General features: G+C 42.6%; 1 protein-coding gene across 1 annotated transcript in view; it reads right to left on the minus strand.

The window, feature by feature from the left end:
- The window catches only part of LOC110502911 (extracellular serine/threonine protein kinase FAM20C), a 109,305-nt gene that overhangs the window by 3,009 nt on the left and 84,788 nt on the right, over positions 1–21,508 (minus strand). The window contains exons 5-8 of the mRNA XM_036960674.2: positions 17,754–17,869; positions 15,400–15,580; positions 15,069–15,178; positions 4,156–4,297 (exon numbers count right to left, since the gene is read on the minus strand). Of these exons, the coding sequence (XP_036816569.2) occupies positions 4,156–4,297; positions 15,069–15,178; positions 15,400–15,580; positions 17,754–17,869 (549 nt within the window). The remainder of the gene's footprint in view (positions 1–4,155; positions 4,298–15,068; positions 15,179–15,399; positions 15,581–17,753; positions 17,870–21,508) is intronic.

Consider the following 21,508-nt stretch of genomic DNA (forward strand, 5'->3'; position numbering starts at 1 on the left):
CAAGACCCAGAAGGCAAATATAAAGATCCATCTATCTTAAAAACTGAAAGCCTCATTCACTTCAATGTTGTGATGCAAAAATGAAGATAAAGATATGAAGATAATGAAGATAAAAAAGATAATATACGACAACTACTAGAAATATTTTTTTCAATTTTGGTGATTTTCTCTAAAAGTAATGTATAGCAACCCCAGGTATAAGTTGTAAATAGCAGCTACTTCTCATAGAGTTTTGAATTGTCAAGAGGAGTTAAACAAGGGTGTCCTCTGTCACAATATCTACAGTGGGGCAAAAAAGTATTTAGTCAGCCACCAATTGTGCAAGTTCTCCCACTTAAAAAGATGAGAGAGGCCTGTAATTTTCATCATCTGTACACTTCAACTATGACAGACAAAATGAGAAAAAAAATCTAGAAAATCACATTGTAGGATTTTTAATGAATTTATTTGCAAATTATGGTGGAAAATAAGTATTTGGTCACCTACAAACAAGCAAGATTTCTGGCTCTCACAGACCTTCTTTAGGAGGCTCCTCTGTCCTCCACTCGTTACCTGTATTAATGGCACCTGTTTGAACTTGTTATCAGTATAAAAGACACCGGTCCACAACCTCAAACAGTCACACTCCAAACTCCACTATGGCCAAGACCAAAGAGGTGCCAAAGGACACCAGAAACAAAATTGTAGACCTGCACCAGGCTGGGAAGACTGAATCTGCAATAGGTAAGCAGCTTGGTTTGAAGAAATCGACTGTGGGAGCAATTATTAGGAAATGGAAGACATACAAGACCACTGATAATCTCCCTCGATATGGGGCTCCACGCAAGATCTCACCCCGTGGGGTCAAAATGATTACAAGAACGGTGAGCAAAAATCCCAGAACCACACGGGGGGACCTAGTGAATGACCTGCAGAGAGCTGGGACCAAAGTAACAAAGCCTACCATCAGTAACACACTACGCCGCCAGGGACTCAAATCCTGCAGTACAAGACGTGTCCCCCTGCTTAAGCCAGTACATGTCCAGGCCTGTCTGAAGTTTCCTAGAGAGCATTTGGATGATCCAGAAGAAGATTGGGAGAATGTCATATGGTCAGATGAAACCAAAATATAACTTTTTGGTAAAAACTCAACTCGTCGTGTTTGGAGGACAAAGAATGCTGAGTTGCATCCAAAGATGCTGCCCAGCAACAGCCCCAAAACATCACTGCTCTAGAGGAGATCTGCATGGAGGAATGGGTCAAAATACCAGCAACAGTGTGTGAAAACCTTGTGAAGACTTACAGAAAACGTTTGACCTCTGTCATTGCCAACAAAGGGTATATAACAAAGTATTGAGATAAACTTATGTTATTGACCAAATACTTATTTTCCACCATAATTTGTAAATAAATTCATTAAAAATCTTACAATGTGATTTTCTGGAATTTTTTTTCTCATTTTGTCTGTCATAGTTGAAGTGTACCTATGATGAAAATTACAGGCCTCTCATCTTTTTAACTGGGAGAACTTGCACAATTGGTGGCTGACTAAATACTTTTTTGCCCCACTGTATTTGTTATGGCCATCGAAATGCTAGCTATTAAAATCATATCAAATAAAATTAGAGGATTAGAAATCTCTCCCCAATATAAAGGATCAAAACTGGCAGAGGAATAATAATAGCATTAATAGGAAAGTATAACAGTTTCATTTGAGGACCAGGATGTTGACAGCTGTGCCATACAGATTGCAAAATAGTTGGGAAGAGATTTTTCATGTACAAATTCCATGGTACAGGGTGTATGAGTTGATATATAAAATGACGCGAGATTCAAGATTTAATGCCCTTCAGATAAAATTATTATATAGAATTCTTGCCACCAACAAAATCATAAATATTTGGGGCATAAAATCATCAAAGCTCTGCAGATTCTGTTGTGAGAATACAGAATCAATAGACCATTTATTTTGGTATTGCCCTCAATTAGCCTGTTTTTGGACTGAAAATGCATAACATTGATCTCAAATTGCACCGTTGGGAGATCTGGAGAAACCGGGTCTGTCAATTACTAATATACTAATACACTTAGTAAAAGTATTTATCTTTAACTCGCAATCTGTGGATTCTATTCGATTAGATAGATTGAAATTGTATGTTAAACATCACAGTTGAAAGATATATGGTGCATCAAAATCTGAAGAGGGTGGCCAGCAGAGATAGGTGTGATGGGCTGAGGGAAGCTGAGGGTTGGGATGTGGAATTGGAGACAAGTGGGAGTGGAGTTGCAGGGCGGGGGATAGAATGCTTCTACATCTGTATTGCTTGCTGTTTGGGGATTTAGGCTGTGTTTTTGTACAGCACTTTGTGACATCGGCTGATGTAAAAAGGGCGTTATAAATAATGAGATTGATTTGAATGAATGGCGGTCAAAGATAAAAGTTGTAAAAAATACGTAAAAATAAAATATAACAAAAAGTATGTTTGAAAGACACTGAGGGGCAGTGTTGTTACAGCTAATGCCGGTTTTCCTGAGGCTGATGCAGTGCAGGTGTTTTTACATATGCAATATACGCACACTCATTCAAATACACACACACACACACACACACACACATGTAAATAGTGTCATACGTGCACTCAAACATATTCAGTTGGACTTGCTGTTATGATTTTTGTTGTCCTTGATGTCTCTTGTTTTTTGCATTGTTGTTTCTGTTTTCCTTTGTCTTTCTATTTTTTCCTCTTTTGTTCATTTGGTTGATTGTTGGTTCATTGGGGGGGTCTTGGGGGTGGGGAATGGAATTATTGTATTTCTTTTTTCTCGGGGGGGGCTGTGGGGGGGGGGGGGGGGTAGCTCTTGGAGAACTGTAGGGGGGATCTTGGAGGGCTGGTAGGAGATCTGTCGACATGCCCTTGAGCAGGGCGTTGACCCTGGTTGCTTCTGTATGTCGCTCTGCATGGGAGGCTGTTAGATGACTAATGTGATCTAGTTGTTGAGCGGCTTGTTTTAAATATTCAATAAAAAACTAATGTAAATAATGTATTATTCTGAAAGAATGTCAAATAATTAGCATACAGGAAATCTGTTCAAAATGCAGACACAGTGGACCGATAAAAGCATGTGTAGACGCATTTCTGAAAATGTGGGCACAATTAGAACGTGGACACGATCAGGACAAAGGACGCATGTTAGCGCCTGTCACGGTCGTTGTATAGAGGAGACCAAGGGGCAGCGTGATATGAATACATTCTTCTTTATTAAAATGAAGAACACTAAACAAACTAACCAAATAACAAAACGACCGTGAAGCTATATAACACAAGTGCTGACAGGCAACTACACATCGACAATAACCCACAAAACCAAAATGGAAAATGGCAACCTAAATATGATCCCCAATCACAGACAACGATAAACAGCTGCCTCTGATTGGGAACCAATTCAGGCCACCATAGACCTACATTACCTAGACATACAAAACCCCATAGATATACAAAAACCCTAGATAGGACAAAAACACATATACCCACCCTCGTCACACCCTGACCTGAGCAAAATAATTCAGAAAACATAGATAACTAAGGTCAGGGCTTGACAGCACCAGAAGTTTATTTATAAACTGGGTGGTTCCAGCCCTGAATGCTGATTGTCTGAAAGCCTTGGTATTTCATACTGTATGTGGCAATCAACACCCATGCCCACACATTACAATCCTCCACCTCTCCTCCTGTTGCTGCCCATGAACTGTCTGATACAGTTTCCCCTCATGAGACCATCCTCATCCAGGTTGAACCCCCAGTATCCCCCACCACCCAGGAGACCAGCTACACCCAAACCCGAATCAAAGAAGATGGGGAGAAAGTCCTGTATTCCCTCCATTTTAGGGGACCAAAAGTATTGCGACAAATTCGCTTATCTGTATATTAAAATAGTCAGAAGTTATGTATTTTTGTCTTTTATGTTTGAAATTATTCATTTTACTATGTTATTAAAAATCGACGTTTAATATTTATATATATTTTTTTATTAAAATATAAAATACCTTATTTCTCATTGTTCAGGATGAATACAGGTGTCTAACGTTTCAGTTTAATTGGTAAGCCCTTGATGTCTGCGTGCCCAATGATACAACAAACATGCCAGTTGATGGAAAATATGAAAAAAAGCACTAACCTGCAACATTGGCTTAAAGGCACCAGAATAGACACCTCGTCATGAGAATGCTTTCCAAACCCTCTCCCATTGTCGAGATGGATGATGAAGCTTTCGTTGCCAAACTTCTCAAATGTCTCATAGTGATGACGATCCATGTTGCCTAAGGAGAGATGTCATTTTAGAAAGGGAGCAATGTTGTAGTTGTAGGGGAGAGTGCGGTAAGTCAGCCAAAGGGGTAAGTTGAGCCACCCTTGTTTCTAAAAAACTATACACAAAATTAATAATTTGACCACATAATTATGAAGAGGTCATCATTTCATGGAGTCTGTGAACCAAGAAACCACATGGAAAAAGTGGTAAGCGAGTTAGGTCCAAAAACAGATTTTCACCAAGTCAAATGAATGTATTGTGTTAGAGGGTTCATGATGCCAAAGTAGATAATTGTAAGGTTGTTCTATATATCATTATGCATCCCTATAAGATTCAATATGAGGTCCCAAACCTAGGATGAAAGTGTATCCTTGTCGCTGTGTGGGCTAATATAGTGCATTGCGATTGGAAACCCTAATTGATCTACGTGGACAAGTTCTAGCCTTGTTTAGATGTTATCTGTCGGAAAGATATCAGTTTGTCTTTGTGGATGGTTTGTCCTCTGACAAATAAATAGTACGTTTCAGGGTTTCTCAAGGTTCCGTTCTAGGACTACTATTGTTTTTACTATATATACTACTTCTTGGTGATGTCATTCGGAAACACAATGTCAACTTTCACAGTGGGGAAGACGACACGCAGTTGTACATTTCGATGAAACATGGTGAAGCCCCAAAATTGTCTACCCTGGAAGCCTGTCTTTTCAGACATAAGGAAGTGGAAAGCAAATGTTTGCCTTTTAAACTCGGACAAAACAGAGAAGCTAGTTCTAGGTCCAAAGAAACAAAGAGATCTGCTGTCGGATCTGACAATGAATGTCAACGGGTGTACAATCATCTCAAATAAAACTGTGAAGGACATCTGCCTTTCTCTGGACCCTGATCTCTCTTTTCAAGAACATATCAAAAATATTTAAAAAGCAGCTTTTTTCCATCTTCGTAACATTGCAAAAATCTGAAACTTTTTGTCCAAAAATGATGCAGAAAAACGAATCCACGCTTTTGTCGCTTCAAGGTTAGACTACTGCAATGCTCTAGTCTCTAGCTACCCGGATAAGACACTAAATAGACTTCAGCTAGTGCTAAATACGGCTGCTAGAATCTTGACTAGAATAAAAAAGATTTTGGTCATATTTTCCAGTGCTAGCCTCTCTACACTGGCTTCCTGTCAAGGCTAGGACTAACTTCAAGTTTTACTGCTAACCTACAAAGCATTACATGGACTCCTACCTAACTCTCTGATATGGTCCTACTGTACATACAGTACCAGTCAAAAGTTTGGACACACCTACTTATTTTTACATTGCAGAATAATGAAATAACATATATGGAATCATGTAGTAACCAAAAAAGTGTTAAACAATTCAAAATCTATTTTATATTAGAGATTCTTCAAAGTAGCCACCCTTTGCATTGATGTCAGCTTTGCACACTATTAGCCTTCTCCCAACCAGCTTCATGAGGTTGTCACCTGGAATGCATTTCAATGAACAGGTGTGCCTTGTTAAAAGTTATTTCCTTCTTAATGTGTTTGAGACAATTAGTTGTGTTGTGACAAGGTAGGGGTGGTGTACAGAAGATAGCCCTATTTGGTAAAAGACCAAGTCCATATTATGTCAAGAACAGCTCAAATAAGCAAAGAGAAATGACAGTCCATCATTACTTAAAGACATGAAGGTCAGTCAATCTGGAAAATTTCAAGAACTTTGAAAGTCGCAAAAACCATCAAGCGCTATGACGAAACTGGCTCTCATGAGGACTGCCACAGGAAAGGAAGACCCAGAGCTACCTCTGCTGCAGAGAATAAGTTCATTAGAGTTAACTGCACCTCAGATTGCAGCCCAAATAAATGCTTCACAGAGTTCAAGTAACAGACACATCTCAACATCAACTGTTCAGAGACTGCGTGAATCAGGCCTTCATGGTCATATTGCTGCAAAGAAACCACTACTAAAGGACACCAATAAAAAGAAAAGACTTGCTTGGGCCAAGAATTGATATTGATTTGATATTGATATTAGACCGTTAGAAATCTGTCCTTTGATCAGTGGGACTATCATTTGTTTTTCAACAGGACAATGACCCAATACACGTCCAGGCTGTGTAAGGGCTATTTGACCAAGGAGAGTGATGGAGTGCTGCATCAGATGACCTGGCCTCCACAATCACCCAACCTTAGCCCAATTGAGATCGTTTGTGATGTTGGACTGCAGAGTGAAGGAAAAGCAGCCAACAAGTGCTCAGCATATGTGGGAACTCCTTCAAGACTGTTGGAAAAGCATTCCAGCGGAAGCTGGTTGAGAGAATGCCAAGAGTGTGCAAAGCTGTTTAAAACGTTTTGGTTACTACATTTTTCCATGTGTTATTTCATAATGTTGATGTCTTCACTATTATTATACAATGTAGAAAACAGAAACAAATAAAGAAACCCTTGAATAAGTAGGTGTGTCCAAACTTGTGACTGGTACTGTACCTACACGTACGCTATGGTTCGTAGAATTTCTAAGCAAACAGCTGAAGGCAGGGCTTTCTCCTATGGAGCTACATTTTTATGGAACGGTCTGCTGATCGATGTGGTCTCGATGTGGTCTCTGATCGATGTGGTCTCTTTACTGAAGACCCATATCTTCAGCAGGTCCTATGATTGAGTGTAAACTGGTCCAGGGGTGTGAAGGTGAACGGGCTCTGGAGTGACTAACCACCCTTGCTGTTATACCCTGCCTGGTTGGCCCTGTCCGGTGGTCACTGTGGACGTGCCACAGTGTCCCCCCCCCCCCCCCCCCCCCCCCCCCCCCCCCTTAGACAATTGGAGCATAGATACTGGAGACTATGTGCCTTTCTAGGGAGTTTTTCCTAGACACCATGCTCTACATCTGCATTGCTTGCTGTTTGGGGTTTAGGCTGGGTTTCTGTATAAGCACTTCAATCAATCAATCAAATGTATTTTATAAAGCCCTTTTTACGTCAGCAATTGTCACAAAGTGCTTATAAAGAATCCCAGTCTAAAACCCCAAAGAGCAAGCAATACAGATGTAGAAGCACAGTGGCTAGAAAAAAAAGAAAGGAACCAAATGAAGAAATCTAGAGAGGAACCAGGCTCTGACGGGTGGTCTCTTCTGGCTGTGGAGATTGGAGATTATAAGAGTACCACTTTGTGACAACTTCTGATGTAGAAAAGTGCTTTATAAATCATTTTAAATGATTGATTGATGGCAAGTTGAGCAAACTGAAGTGTTTTCTTTCCAGGCGTAATGCAAGACATTATCACTGGGATATGAGGTAACAACAGGGCCTGGCTTATGTCAAAAGTGTTATAAAAAGTACAATGTGTTAGGTGTTAAAATATGCTTAAAATGATTAAAAGACAAAAAAGCGATGGTGATTGTGTTGAATTGTGTCTGAGAAATAAAGATAGACATGGTTTTAAAAATGTAGTGGTACTATTTCAATCAGTATAGAAATGTATACCTGGCTTAACTTACCCTGTCCCGCGGCTCAACTTACTTAAAGTTTAAAGTTTTCAAAACTGTGATGTTTACATGAATTCTGATTATTCCCTCCTAGGCCCACCCATGGCTGCACCTCCGCACAGTCATGTGAAATCCATTGATTAGGGCCTAATGAATTTATTTAAATTTACTGATTTCCTTATATGAACTGTAACTTAGTAAAATATTTTAAATTGTTGAATGTTGCGTTTGTATTTTTGTTCAGTATACAGTTGAAGTCGGAAGTTTACATACACTTAGGTTGGAGTCATTAAAACTAGTTTTTCAACCACTCCACAAATTTCTTGTTAACAAACCATAATTTTAGCAAGTAGGTTAGGACATCTACTTTGTGCATTCTAATTTTTCCAACAATTGTTTACAGATGATTTCACTTATAATTCACTGTATCACAATTCCAGTGGGTCAGAAGTTTACATACACTAAGTAGACTGTGTCTTTAAACGGCTTGGAAAATTCCAGAAAATTATGTCATGGCTTTAGAAGCTTCTGATGGGCTAATTGGCATCATTTCAGTCAATTGGAGGTGTACCTGTGGATGTATTTCAAGGCCTACCTTCAAACTCTTTCCTTGATATCATGGGAAAATATAAAGAAAACATCCAATTTCCAAACACCTGAAGGTACCAAGTTCATCTGTACAAACAATAGTATGCAAGTATAAACACCATGGGACCACATAGCCGTCATACCGCTCAGGAAGGAGACGCGTTCTGTCTCCTAGAGATGAAAGTACTTTGGTGCGAGAAGTGAAAATGAATCCCAGAACAACAGCCAAGGACCTTGTGAATATGTTGGAGTAAACAGGTAGAAAAGTATCTATATGTCACGTTCGTCATAAGGAGTAGACCGAGATGCAGCTTGGTATGTTTCCATCCTTTATTTTGGAAATGAAAACTTCAAACAACAAATGAAGCGTGAAGCTAATAATAATGCTCACTGGCAACTACAGTGCCTTGCGAAAGTATTCGGCCCCCTTGAACTTTGCGACCTTTTGCAACATTTCAGGCTTCAAACATAAAGATATAAAACTGTATTTTTTTGTGAAGAATCAACAACAAGTGGGACACAATCATGAAGTGGAACGACATTTATTGGATATTTCAAACTTTTTTAACAAATCAAAAACTGAAAAATTGGGCGTGCAGAATTATTCAGCCCCCTTAAGTTAATACTTTGTAGCGCCACCTTTTGCTGCGATTACAGCTGTAAGTCGCTTGGGGTATGTCTCTATCAGTTTTGCACATTGAGAGACTGACATTTTTTCCCATTCCTCCTTGCAAAACAGCTCGAGCTCAGTGAGGTTGGATGGAGAGCATTTGTGAACAGCAGTTTTCAGTTCTTTCCACAGATTCTCGATTGGATTCAGGTCTGGACTTTGACTTGGCCATTCTAACACCTGGATATGTTTATTTTTGAACCATTCCATTGTAGATTTTGCTTTATGTTTTGGATCATTGTCTTGTTGGAAGACAAATCTCCGTCCCAGTCTCAGGTCTTTTGCAGACTCCATCAGGTTTTCTTCCAGAATGGTCCTGTATTTGGCTCCATCCATCTTCCCATCAATTTTAACCATCTTCCCTGTCCCTGCTGAAGAAAAGCAGGCCCAAACCATGATGCTGCCACCACCATGTTTGACAGTGGGGATGGTGTGTTCAGCTGTGTTGCTTTTACGCCAAACATAACGTTTTGCATTGTTGCCAAAAAGTTCAATTTTGGTTTCATCTGACCAGAGCACCTTCTTCCACATGTTTGGTGTGTCTCCCAGGTGGCTTGTGGCAAACTTTAAACAACACTTTTTATGGATATCTTTAAGAAATGGCTTTCTTCTTGCCACTCTTCCATAAAGGCCAGATTTGTGCAATATACGACTGATTGTTGTCCTATGGACAGAGTCTCCCACCTCAGCTGTAGATCTCTGCAGATCATCCAGAGTGATCATGGGCCTCTTGGCTGCATCTCTGATCAGTCTTCTCCTTGTATGAGCTGAAAGTTTAGAGGGACGGCCAGGTCTTGGTAGATTTGCAGTGGTCTGATACTCCTTCCATTTCAATATTATCGCTTGCACAGTGCTCCTTGGGATGTTTAAAGCTTGGGAAATATTTTTGTATCCAAATCCGGCTTTAAACTTCTTCACAACAGTATCTCGGACCTGCCTGGTGTGTTCCTTGTTCTTCATGATGCTATCTGCGCTTTTAACGGACCTCTGAGACTATCACAGTGCAGGTGCATTTATACGGAGACTTGATTACACACAGGTGGATTGTATTTATCATCATTAGTCATTCAGGTCAACATTGGATCATTCAGAGATCCTCACTGAACTTCTGGAGAGAGTTTGCTGCACTGAAAGTAAAGGGGCTGAATAATTTTCACGCCCAATTTTTCAGTTTTTGATTTGTTAAAAAAGTTTGAAATATCCAATAAATGTCGTTCCACTTCATGATTGTGTCCCACTTGTTGTTGATTCTTCACAAAAAAATACAGTTTTATATCTTTATGTTTGAAGCCTGAAATGTGGCAAAAGGTCGCAAAGTTCAAAGGGGCCGAATACTTTCGCAAGGCACTGTATATCTAGGCAAGATCCCACAAAGCACAGTGGGAAAATGGCTACCTAAATATGATCCCCAATCAGAGACAATGATAAACAGCTGCCTCTGATTGGGAACCATATCAGGCCACCATCGAAATACAATTCCCCTAGATAACCCACCCTAAATCACACCCTGACCCAACCAACATAGAGAATAAACAGCTCACTATGGCCAGGGCGTGACAGTACCACCCCCCCCCCCCCCCCAAAGGTGTGGACTCCGACCGCAAAACCTGACTCAATAGGGTGGAGGGTCCGGGTGGGAATCTACCATCGGGCGCGGCTTCGGTGCGGGGCGCATTGCCAGATCCTCCGGACCGTCGATCGTCGCCGGAGGAACTGGACCTTGGAGCGTTGCTGGGACCTCTGGACCGTGGATTGTCGCCGAAAGCACCAGACCGTGGATCGTCGCCGGAGGAACAGGATTGTAGGTCGTCGCCAGGGGCTCCGGACTGAGAATCCCCGCTGGAGGCTCTGGACCGCGAACCGTCGCTGGAGGCTCTGGACCGCAGACCGTCACTGGAGGTTCTGGACTGTCTCAGGAGGTTCCGGACAGTCTCAGGAGGTTGCGGACCTTGGACCGTCTCAGGAGGTTCCGCACCGTGAAACGTCGCCGGAAGCTCTGGACCGGGAACTGTCACCGGAAGCTCTGGACTGGGAACTGTCGCCGGAAGCTCTGGACTGGGAACTGTCGCCGGAAGCTCTGGACTGGGAACTGTCGCCGGAAGCTCTGGACTGGGAACTGTTGCCGGAAGCTCTGGAATGGGAACTGTTGCCGGAAGCTCTGGACTGTGAGGGCGCACTGGAGGCCTGATGCGTGGGACCGGTACAGGTGGCACCGGGCTGATAACACGCACCTCAGGGCGAGTGCGGGGAGGAGGCACAGGACATACTGAACTGTGGAGGTGCACTTGAGGCCTGATGCGTGGGACCGGTACAGGTGGCACCAGGCTGATGACACGCACCTCAGGGTGAGTGCGGGGAGGAGGCACAGGATGTACTTGACTGTGGAGGAGCACTGGAGGCCTGATGCGTGGGACCGGTACAGGTGGCACCGGGCTGATAACATGCACCTCAGGGTCAGTGCGGGGTGGAGGCACAGGACGTACTTGACTGTGGAAGCGCACTGGAGGCCTGATGCGTGGGACCGGTACAGGTGGCACCAGGCTGATGACACGCACCTCAGGGCAAGTGCGGGGAGGAAGCACAGGACGTACTAGACTGTGAAGGTGCACTGGAGACACAGTACGTATGGCCGGCGCAGGATATACTGGGCCGTGGAGGCTCAATGGAGCGTAGAGCTGGCACAATGCGTCCTGGCTGGATGCTCACTTTAGCCCAGCAAGTGCGGGGCGCTGGCACAGGACGCACTGGGCTCTGAAGGCGCACTGGCGACACAGTTTGTAGAGCCGGCGCAGGATATCCTGGACCGAGAAGGCGTACTGGAGATCAGGAGCGCTGAGCCGGCACAACCCGTCCTGGCTGTATGCTCACTTTCGCACGGCAAATGCGAGGAGCTGGCACAGAATGCACCGGGCTGTGGATGCGCACTGGAGACACATTGCATATCTCTGGAAAACATGGTGCCTGAATAGTCCCACGTTCCTCACAGCGACTGTCTTGCGCCAGACACCAAAACATCCACTCTACCTCATCACTCCCTTCAACTATCTCACAGTACTCCTCACTCAGTCTATCCCAATATTCCTCTTCGCTCTCAGACTCGCCCCTCGGCTTCGCCGACCAACCCGTGTGCCCCCCCACAAATTGTTTTGGGGCTGCCTCTCGGGCTTCCGTCGTGGTCGCGAACTTCGGAGTCGCCATTTATCCTCCTGCGTCTGCTTCCATGGAAGGCTTTTGTCTCCTGCCATTATCTCCTCCCAAGTCCAGAATGTCTTCTCCTCCTGGCCACGCTGCTTGGTCAGTGTGTGGTGGGATCTTCTGTCACGTTCGTCATAAGGAGTAGACCAAGATGCAGTGTGGTATGTTTCCATCCTTTATTTTGGAAATTAAAACTTCAAACAACAGTGAATGAACAAACAAAACGTGACACTAATAATAATGCTCACTGGCAACAATATCTAGACAAGATCCCACAAAGCACATCGGGAAAATGGCTACCTAAATATGATCCCCAATCAGAGACAACGATAAACAGCTGCCTCTGATTGAGAACCATGTCAGGCCACCATAGAAATACAATTCCCCTAGATAACCCACCCTAAATCACACCCCGACCCCAACCAACATAGAGAATAAATAGCTCTCTATGGTCAGGGCGTGACACTATATCCAAAGTAAAACGAGTCGAATATCGACATAACCTGAAAGGCCGCTAGCAAGAAAGAAGCCACTGCTCCAAAACCGCCATAAAAATGCCAGACTACGGTTTACAGTAAGCAGTTACACTGGAGGGCCCCGGTGGCAATACATTAGTAAACCCAAAAGCTTACCTTGACTTGGAAGAGTTCCAGTGTTATGTTGGATAGTCATAGCCAGCTAGCTTACATAGCATCCCACTGTTTGAGCAGGGTGTTTGAGTAGGCTAAACTAGCTAGCTGCATTTGCTAACTAAGTGAAACTGAAAGTTTAAAAAAACTAATGATAATCTCTCTCTTGCTTCTCCTTCATTTTGGAAGAAAACTGTTCAACTATTGTCTTCATCTATCTTTGAGTCAACTACTCACCACATTTTATGCTCTGCGGTGCTAACTTATGCTTTCAGTACTAGATTCATTCTCTGATCCTTTGCGGTTCTCATAATTACTATAAGTCTTTGGAAGGGGGTGAGAACCTTCTAGGTTGTGTTGAAGTCAATGTACCCAGAGAAGAAGGGAAGATAGCTGTCTTCTGGCTACACCATGGTGCTACCCTAGTGCTGCTGAGGCTACTGTAGACCTTCATTGCAAAATAGTATGTTTTAATCAATTATTTGGTGACGTGGATATGTTTAGTATAGTTTAATCTTAAAAGGGTGACTTTTTAACTTCTTATCGCTGCAGGGGCAGTATTGAGTAGCTTGGATGAAAGGTGCCCAGAGTAAACGGCCTGCTCCTCCGTCCCAGTTGCTAATATCTGCATATTATTATTAGTATTGGATAGAAAACACTCTGAAGTTTCTAAAACTGTTTGCATGATGTCTGTGAGTATAACATAACTCATATGGCAGGCAAAAACCTGAGAAGAAATCCAAACAGGAAGTGGGAAATCTGAGGTTGGTCGATTTTCAACCCAGCCCCTATTGAATACACAGTGGGATATTGGTTATGTTGCACTTCCTAAGGCTTCCACTAGATGTCAACCGTCTTTAGAAACTTGAATGAGGATTCTACTGTGATGTGGGGCCGGATGAAAGCTCTTTGAGTCAGTGGTCTGGCAGAGAGCCAGGTCCTGGTCACGGGCATTTCACATGACAGCGACCTGCGTTCCATGGCTTTTCTACAGACAATGGAATTCTCCGGTTGGAACGTAATTGAAGATTTATGACAACAACATCCTAAAGATTGATTCTATACTTAGTTTGAAATGTTTCTAAGACCTGTAATATAACTTTTTGAAGTTTACGTCCGACGTTTGGCTGGACCTGCACGAGCGCTTGGATTTGTGTACTAAACTCCCTAACAAACGTAGCTACTTGGACATAAATAATGGACATTATCGAACAAAACAAACATTTATTGTGGAACTAGGATTCCTGGGAGTGCATTCTGATGAAGATCATCAAAGGTAAGGGAATATTTATAATGTTATTTCTGATTTCTGTTGACTCCAACATGGCGGATAATTTGTTTTTGTTTTCTGAGCGCCGGTCACAGATTATTGCATGGTTTGCTTTTTCCGTAAAGTTTTTTTGAAATCTGCAACAGCGGTTGCATTAAGGAGAGGGATATCTATATTTCCATGTCTAACAATTGTATTTTCACCGACATTTATAATGAGTATTTCTGTAAAATGATGTGGCTCTCTGCAATATCACCGGATGTGAATGTAACGCGCCAATGTATACTGAGATTTTTTAAACATAAATATGAACTTTATCAAACAAAACATACATGTATTGTGTGGCATGAAGTCCTATGAGTGACATCTGATGAAGATCATCAAAGGTTAGTAATTAATTTTATCTCTATTTGTGCTTTTTGTGACTCCTCTCTTTGGCTGGAAAAATGGCTGTTTTTCTGTGAGTTGGTGGTGACCTAACATAATCGTTTGTGGTGCTTTCGCTGTAAAGCCTATTTGAAATCGGACACTGTGGTTGGATTAACAACAAGATTACCTTTAAAACGGTATAAGATACATGTATGTTTGAGGAATTTTAATTATGAGATTTCTGTTGTTTTGAATTTGGCGCCCTGCACTTTCACTGGCTGTTGTCATATCGATCCCGTTAACAAGATTGCAGCCCTAAGAAGATGGTAAAAAAATGTTTTCACTGAGGATGGTTCTCCCCTTCCTCCTCTGAGGAGCCTCCACTGATGTAAGTCACAGGAGGTTGGTGCCATTGGGAAGAACAGGCTCGTGGTAATGACTGGTGGAATCAGTGGAATGGTATCAGATACATTAAACACATGGTTTCCAGGTGTTTGATGCCATTCCATTTGCGCCTTTCTGGTCATTATTATGAGACGTCCGCCCCGCAGCAGCCTCCTGTGAAGTATGTATTAAGAGGTGTGGTCTCACCCATGAGGAAGTCAAAGATGGTCATGTCCATGATGTCCAATAGACGGGTGCCACTGTCGTAGGGAGGGGTCTGTTTAACCTCTTCACAGTAGTCAGGGTCTACCTCCCACCTACACACACACACACACACACACACAGACACACACACACACACACACACACAGCAGAGTAATGATCATATACAGTATGTACATCTACCTATCGAGTGAACAACCTTAAAATAAAACTGTTCAACATCTTAACTCTTCAAACTCTACATGGGTGTATAAGCCTGTATATAAATGCACCACTCTATTTGCTATATTATGTCATGCTTGTATTGGTGCCTTACTCTGCTTTCTTGCGTTTGTTGTAGGATCGTCTCCAGGGGTTTCTCCAGGTCTTGCGTTTTGCCAGGGCCAGGTCTGGGAGGAAGGCAGCCAGAGAACCCTCGATCTGGTCTGGCTTACCGCACAGAGCATGCTCCGTAGAGCAGTAGTACGAACACTCCCCGTAGAAACAGATGTTGTTGGCTGAGAAATTACATAGTTGACATGAATGGCTTAGTTGGTGATATTGATTTGTCAATTTGGTGACCAATAGAACCATCTACAGTCCTTTAACACAGTTGATATGTTCATATTATAATGTTTTGTATTTGATTAGGATCCCCATTAGCTAATGCTAAAGCAGCAGCTACTCTTCCTGGGGTCCACACAAAACATACAACATGACATAATACAGAACATTAATAGACAAGAACAGAACCACATACATTTAAAATAATAATACACTTTCATACATTTATGCCTTAGCAGTCCAAGCATCATGTACTCATTATAACGGCAACACCGCAGCCATCCATTTTACCATATACTGCATCCTTTGCTCTACTGTTACAATTCCTTTGCCTAAGCAGGTCCTGATATCCTAATCTCACTGCACCAGTTGTTCTGTAAATACCTCACAACATCAGGAACTAACTGTGTCCTTGGTTCTTCTGTTTGACGCCAATACTATGTATAATTATCTGATTCATAGACGCTACTCACTGGACACACAACATTGGTTGCACGTAATTTCAATGAAATTACATTGAACCAATGTGGAATAGACATTGAATTGAATCTGTCTGTGCAGAGTGGGAACTGAATGCAAGTGCAACACACAAAAATGGAAGTTTCACCAAAGTGTGTGAAAAGAGACATATATCATATCGTAAGGAACCTAAGTTTCACCACTGCTTTGTTCCCCTCACATGAATGCAGCAACCTTATTCGCTAAATTCCCCTGACATGAACAAAGCTACACTAAAAGTATGTGGACACCCCTTCAAATTTGTGGATTCGGCTATTTCAGCCACACCCATTGCTGACAGCTGTATAAAATCGAGCTCACAGCCATGCAATCTCCAAAGAAAAACATTGGCACTAGAATGGAATTACTGAAGAGCTCAGTGGCTTTCAACGTGGCACCTTCATAGGATGCCAGCGTTCCAATAAGTTAGTTAGTCAAATTGATGCCCTGCTAGAGCTGCTCTGGTCAACTGTAAGCGCTGCTATTGTGAAGTGGAGACTTCTAGAAGCAACAACAGCTCAGCCACAAAGTAGTAGGACATGCAAGCTCACAGAATGGACTGCCGAGTGCTGAAGTGGGTAGCGTGTAAAAATAGTCTCCTTGGTTGCAACACTCACTACCGAGTTCCAAACTGCCTCTGGAAGCAATGTCAGCACAATAACTGTTCAGCGGGGGATTCATGAAATGTGTTTCCATGGCCGAGCAACCGCACACAAGCCTAAGATCACCATGCGCACCGCCAAGCGTCAACTGGAGTGGTGTAAAGCTCGCCGCCATTGGACTTTGGAGCAGTGGAAACGTGTTCTATACATTGATGAATCACGCTTCACCATCTGGCAGTCCAATGGACGTATCTGGGTTTGACAGATGCCAGGAGAACGCGACGTGCCCCAATGCATAGTGCCAACTGTAAAGTTTGGCGTAGGAATAATGGTCTGGGGCTGTTTTCCATGGTTCGGGCTAGGCTAGGCTCCTTAAAGCTACAGCATACAATGACATTCTAGACGATTCTGTGCTTCCAACATTGTGGCAACAGTTTGTGGAAGGCCCTTTACTGTTTCAGCATAACACTGTCCGCGTGCACAAAGCTTGGTCCATACAGAAATGGTTTGTAGAAATTAGTGTGGAAGAACTTGACTGGCCTGCACAGAGCCCTGAACTCAACCCCCCTGATGTGAATAAAGAAAGCTACATTGTTTTGCTAAATTCCCCTAACTTCAATAAAGCTACCTTGTTTTCCTAAATTCCTCTGACATGAATAAAGCTACCTTGTTTTGCTAAATTCCCCTAACTTCAATAAAGCTACCTTGTTTTCCTAAATTCCTCTGACTTGAATAAAGCTACCTTGTTTTGCTAAATTCCCCTGACTTGAATAAAGCTACCTTGTTTTGCTAAATTCCCCTAACTTGAATAAAGCTACCTTGTTTCGCTAAATTCCCCTAACATGATCAAAGCTACATTGTTTCTCTAAATCCCCCTGATGTGAATAAAGCTGTATAAGCTTCCCTTGTCAGTTTCATTGAATTTGACTCATTCAGTTTCATTGCTCAAGACAATTGTGTTTGAACCTCAGACTACTGTCCTATAGGACACAGAGAACAGAGGAGTGTAGCATGTCTGGTTCAGTACCTGGTGAGATGAAGAAGGTTCTCCACAGCTTCTTGTCTCTGGTCACGTCCTTGATCTCTTTAGTCATATTCAATAGTCTACCGGCTACAGGAGGGACACGGCGGAAATCCAGGATCCTGCAACAGGACATAGAGAGACATATAGGTCCACATGCTATGCCACCATATTTATTCTACTATTCTTCTTCAAGTAAACTGTAGTTTATTTTTAACACCACCAGAGGTAGCTGTAACATAAGAGCACTCTGCTTTGAACAGTCTAGGTCATCACAGAAAGTCTAAAAGACTTCACATCAAAAGCTCAAATTACTCTATTCTAAATCAGTGATGATAATGATCTAATCAACCATGCTTGGTCTTAATTTACACCATGCGTAGTTCTGACATATGCTATGTTTCTATTCTACTCTACTGCAATGTGGGAAGGAGACAGTTATCCAGAGAAGCCACGAGTTGGACACATGCCTCTGATGATGATTCATCTGTGTGTGAACCCAGGTATGTGCACAGAATACTGGCATGTGTGGGTGCAGATGTGTATGTCCTGTGAATGTGTGTATGCATGAACTATGCAGATGTTCTGTGTTCATAGTATTCTCAGCACGTATGAGACCCCTCTAGGGAGATGGAGTCTTCTAACATGAACACGGTCTCTCAGTCCCTCTCTCTCTCGCTCTCGCTCTGTCCCCCCCCTCTCTCTGTCAGTCTCTCTCTCTCTCTCTCTCTCTGTCAGTCCCTCTCTCTCTCTTTCTCGCTCTGTCCCCGCCTCTCGCTCTGTCAGTCTCTCTCTCTCTCTCTCTCTGAGTGCTGTTATTCCTGTCTCTGTGCGTGCTACACACTAATTTTATGCATGTATAACCCCCCTTCTGTTAATGATGACACCACTGTTAACCAGGGATGCTTCAACATTTACCTACCCACATGAACTAGGCCTGGGGGCACAGAGAGAGGGAGAGAGAGAGAAACAGAGAGAGAGAGGAAGAGAGAGAGAGAGGGAGAGAGAGAGAAACAGAGAGAGAGAGGAAGAGAGAGAGAGAGGAGAGAGAGAGAGAGATAGGCATAGCCTTGCTATTGAGAAAGTTCGCCGTAGGCAGACCTGGCTCTCAAGAGAAGACAGGCTATGTGCACACTGCCCACAAAATGTGTTGGACACTGAGCTGCACTTCCTAACCTGCCATATGTATGATCATATTAGAGACACATATTTCCCTCAGATTACACAGACCCACAAAGTTATTTTTTTTTGTTGATAAACTCCCAAATCAATTGGGTAAAATACCACAGTGTGCAATTCACAGCAGCAAGATTTGTGATGACCCATTACCACAAGAAAAGGGCAAGCATTGAAGAACAAACCCCATTGTAAATATAACCCATATTTATGTTTATTAATTTTCATTTTTTTTAAACTTTAACTATTTGTACATCGTTACAACACTGTATACAGTATATACAGTGCCTTGCGAAAGTATTCGGCCCCCTTGAACTTTGCGACCTTTTGCAACATTTCAGGCTTCAAACATAAAGATATAAAACTGTATTTTTTTGTGAAGAATCAACAACAAGTGGGACACAATCATGAAGTGGAACGACATTTATTGGATATTTCAAACTTTTTTAACAAATCAAAAACTGAAAAATTGGGCGTGCAAAATTATTCAGCCCCCTTAAGTTAATACTTTGTAGCGCCACCTTTTGCTGTGATTACAGCTGTCAGTTGCTTGGGGTATGTCTCTATCAGTTTTGCACATCGAGAGACTGACATTTTTTCCCATTCCTCCTTGCAAAACAGCTCGAGCTCAGTGAGGTTGGATGGAGAACATTTGTGAACAGCAGTTTTCAGTTCTTTCCACAGATTCTCGATTGGATTCAGGTCTGGACTTTGACTTGGCCATTCTAACACCTGGATATGTTTATTTTTGAACCATTCCATTGTAGATTTTGCTTTATGTTTTGGATCATTGTCTTGTTGGAAGACAAATCTCCGTCCCAGTCTCAGGTCTTTTGCAGACTCCATCAGGTTTTCTTCCAGAATGGTCCTGTATTTGGCTCCATCCATCTTCCCATCAATTTTAACCATCTTCCCTGTCCCTGCTGAAGAAAAGCAGGCCCAAACCATGATGCTGCCACCACCATGTTTGACAGTGGGGATGGTGTGTTCAGCTGTGTTGCTTTTACGCCAAACATAACGTTTTGCATTGTTGCCAAAAAGTTCAATTTTGGTTTCATCTGACCAGAGCACCTTCTTCCACATGTTTGGTGTGTCTCTCAGGTGGCTTGTGGCAAACTTTAAACAACACTTTTTATGGATATCTTTAAGAAATGGCTTTCTTCTTGCCACTCTTCCATAAAGGCCAGATTTGTGCAATATACGACTGATTGTTGTCCTATGGACAGAGTCTCCCACCTCAGCTGTAGATCTCTGCAGTTCATCCAGAGTGATCATGGGCCTCTTGGCTGCATCTCTGATCAGTCTTCTCCTTGTTTGAGCTGAAAGTTTAGAGGGACGGCCAGGTCTTGGTAGATTTGCAGTGGTCTGATACTCCTTCCATTTCAATATTATCGCTTGCACAGTGCTCCTTGGGATGTTTAAAGCTTGGGAAATCTTTTTGTATCCAAATCCGGCTTTAAACTTCTTCACAACAGTATCTCGGACCTGCCTGGTGTGTTCCTTGTTCTTCATGATGTTCTCTGCGCTTTTAACGGACCTCTGAGACTATCACAGTGCAGGTGCATTTATACAGAGACTTGATTACACACAGGTGGATTGTATTTATCATCATTAGTCATTTAGGTCAACATTGGATCATTCAGAGATCCTCACTGAACTTCTGGAGAGAGTTTGCTGCACTGAAAGTAAAGGGGCTGAATAATTTTGCACGCCCAATTTTTCAGTTTTTGATTTGTTAAAAAAGTTTGAAATATCCAATAAATGTCGTTCCACTTCATGATTGTGTCCCACTTATTGTTGATTCTTCACAAAAAAATACAGTTTTATATCTTTATGTTTGAAGCCTGAAATGTGGCAAAAGGTCGCAAAGTTCAAGGGGGCGAATACTTTTGCAAGGCACTGTACAATACTATGACACTTGAAATGTCTTTATTATTTTGGAACTTGTGTGACTGTAATATTTACTGTTGACTTTTTATTGTTTATTTCGCTTTTGTTAATCCATTTCACTTGCTTTGGCAATGTCATTTTTTTTAGGATCTGAGGACCCATGCCAAATACAGTTCAGTATTTTCAGGAGACTGAAAGATTTGGCATGGGTCCTCAAATTCTCAAAGTTCTCAAGTTCTACAGCAGCACCACTGGTTGCATCACTGTCTGGTACGGCAACTGCTCGGCCTCGGACTGCAAGGCACTACAGAGGATAGTGCGAACGGCCCAGTACATCACTGATGCCAAGCTTCCTGCTATCCAGGACCTCTATACCTGGTGGTGTCAGAGGAAGGCCCTAAAAAATGTCAAACTCCAGCCACCCTAGTCATAGACTGTTCTGTCTGTTACTGTTCTCTCTCCTACCTCCACCCTCCTCCTACCTCCACCCTCCCTCCTCTCCCTCCCTCCACCCTGCTCTACCTCCACCCTCCCTCCCTCCTCTACCTCCATCCTCCCTCCTCTACCTTCCATCCTCCTGTCCCTCCATCCTCCTCTACCTCTGCCCTTCCTCTTCTATCTACACCCTTCTTCTATCTCCACCCTCCTTTACCTCCACCCTCCATCCTCTATCGTCCTCTACCTCCACCCTTCCT

Source organism: Oncorhynchus mykiss, chromosome 23 (assembly GCF_057628025.1).
Source record: "Oncorhynchus mykiss isolate SJ-2025 chromosome 23, ASM5762802v1, whole genome shotgun sequence".
NCBI classification, from domain to species: domain Eukaryota; kingdom Metazoa; phylum Chordata; class Actinopteri; order Salmoniformes; family Salmonidae; genus Oncorhynchus; species Oncorhynchus mykiss.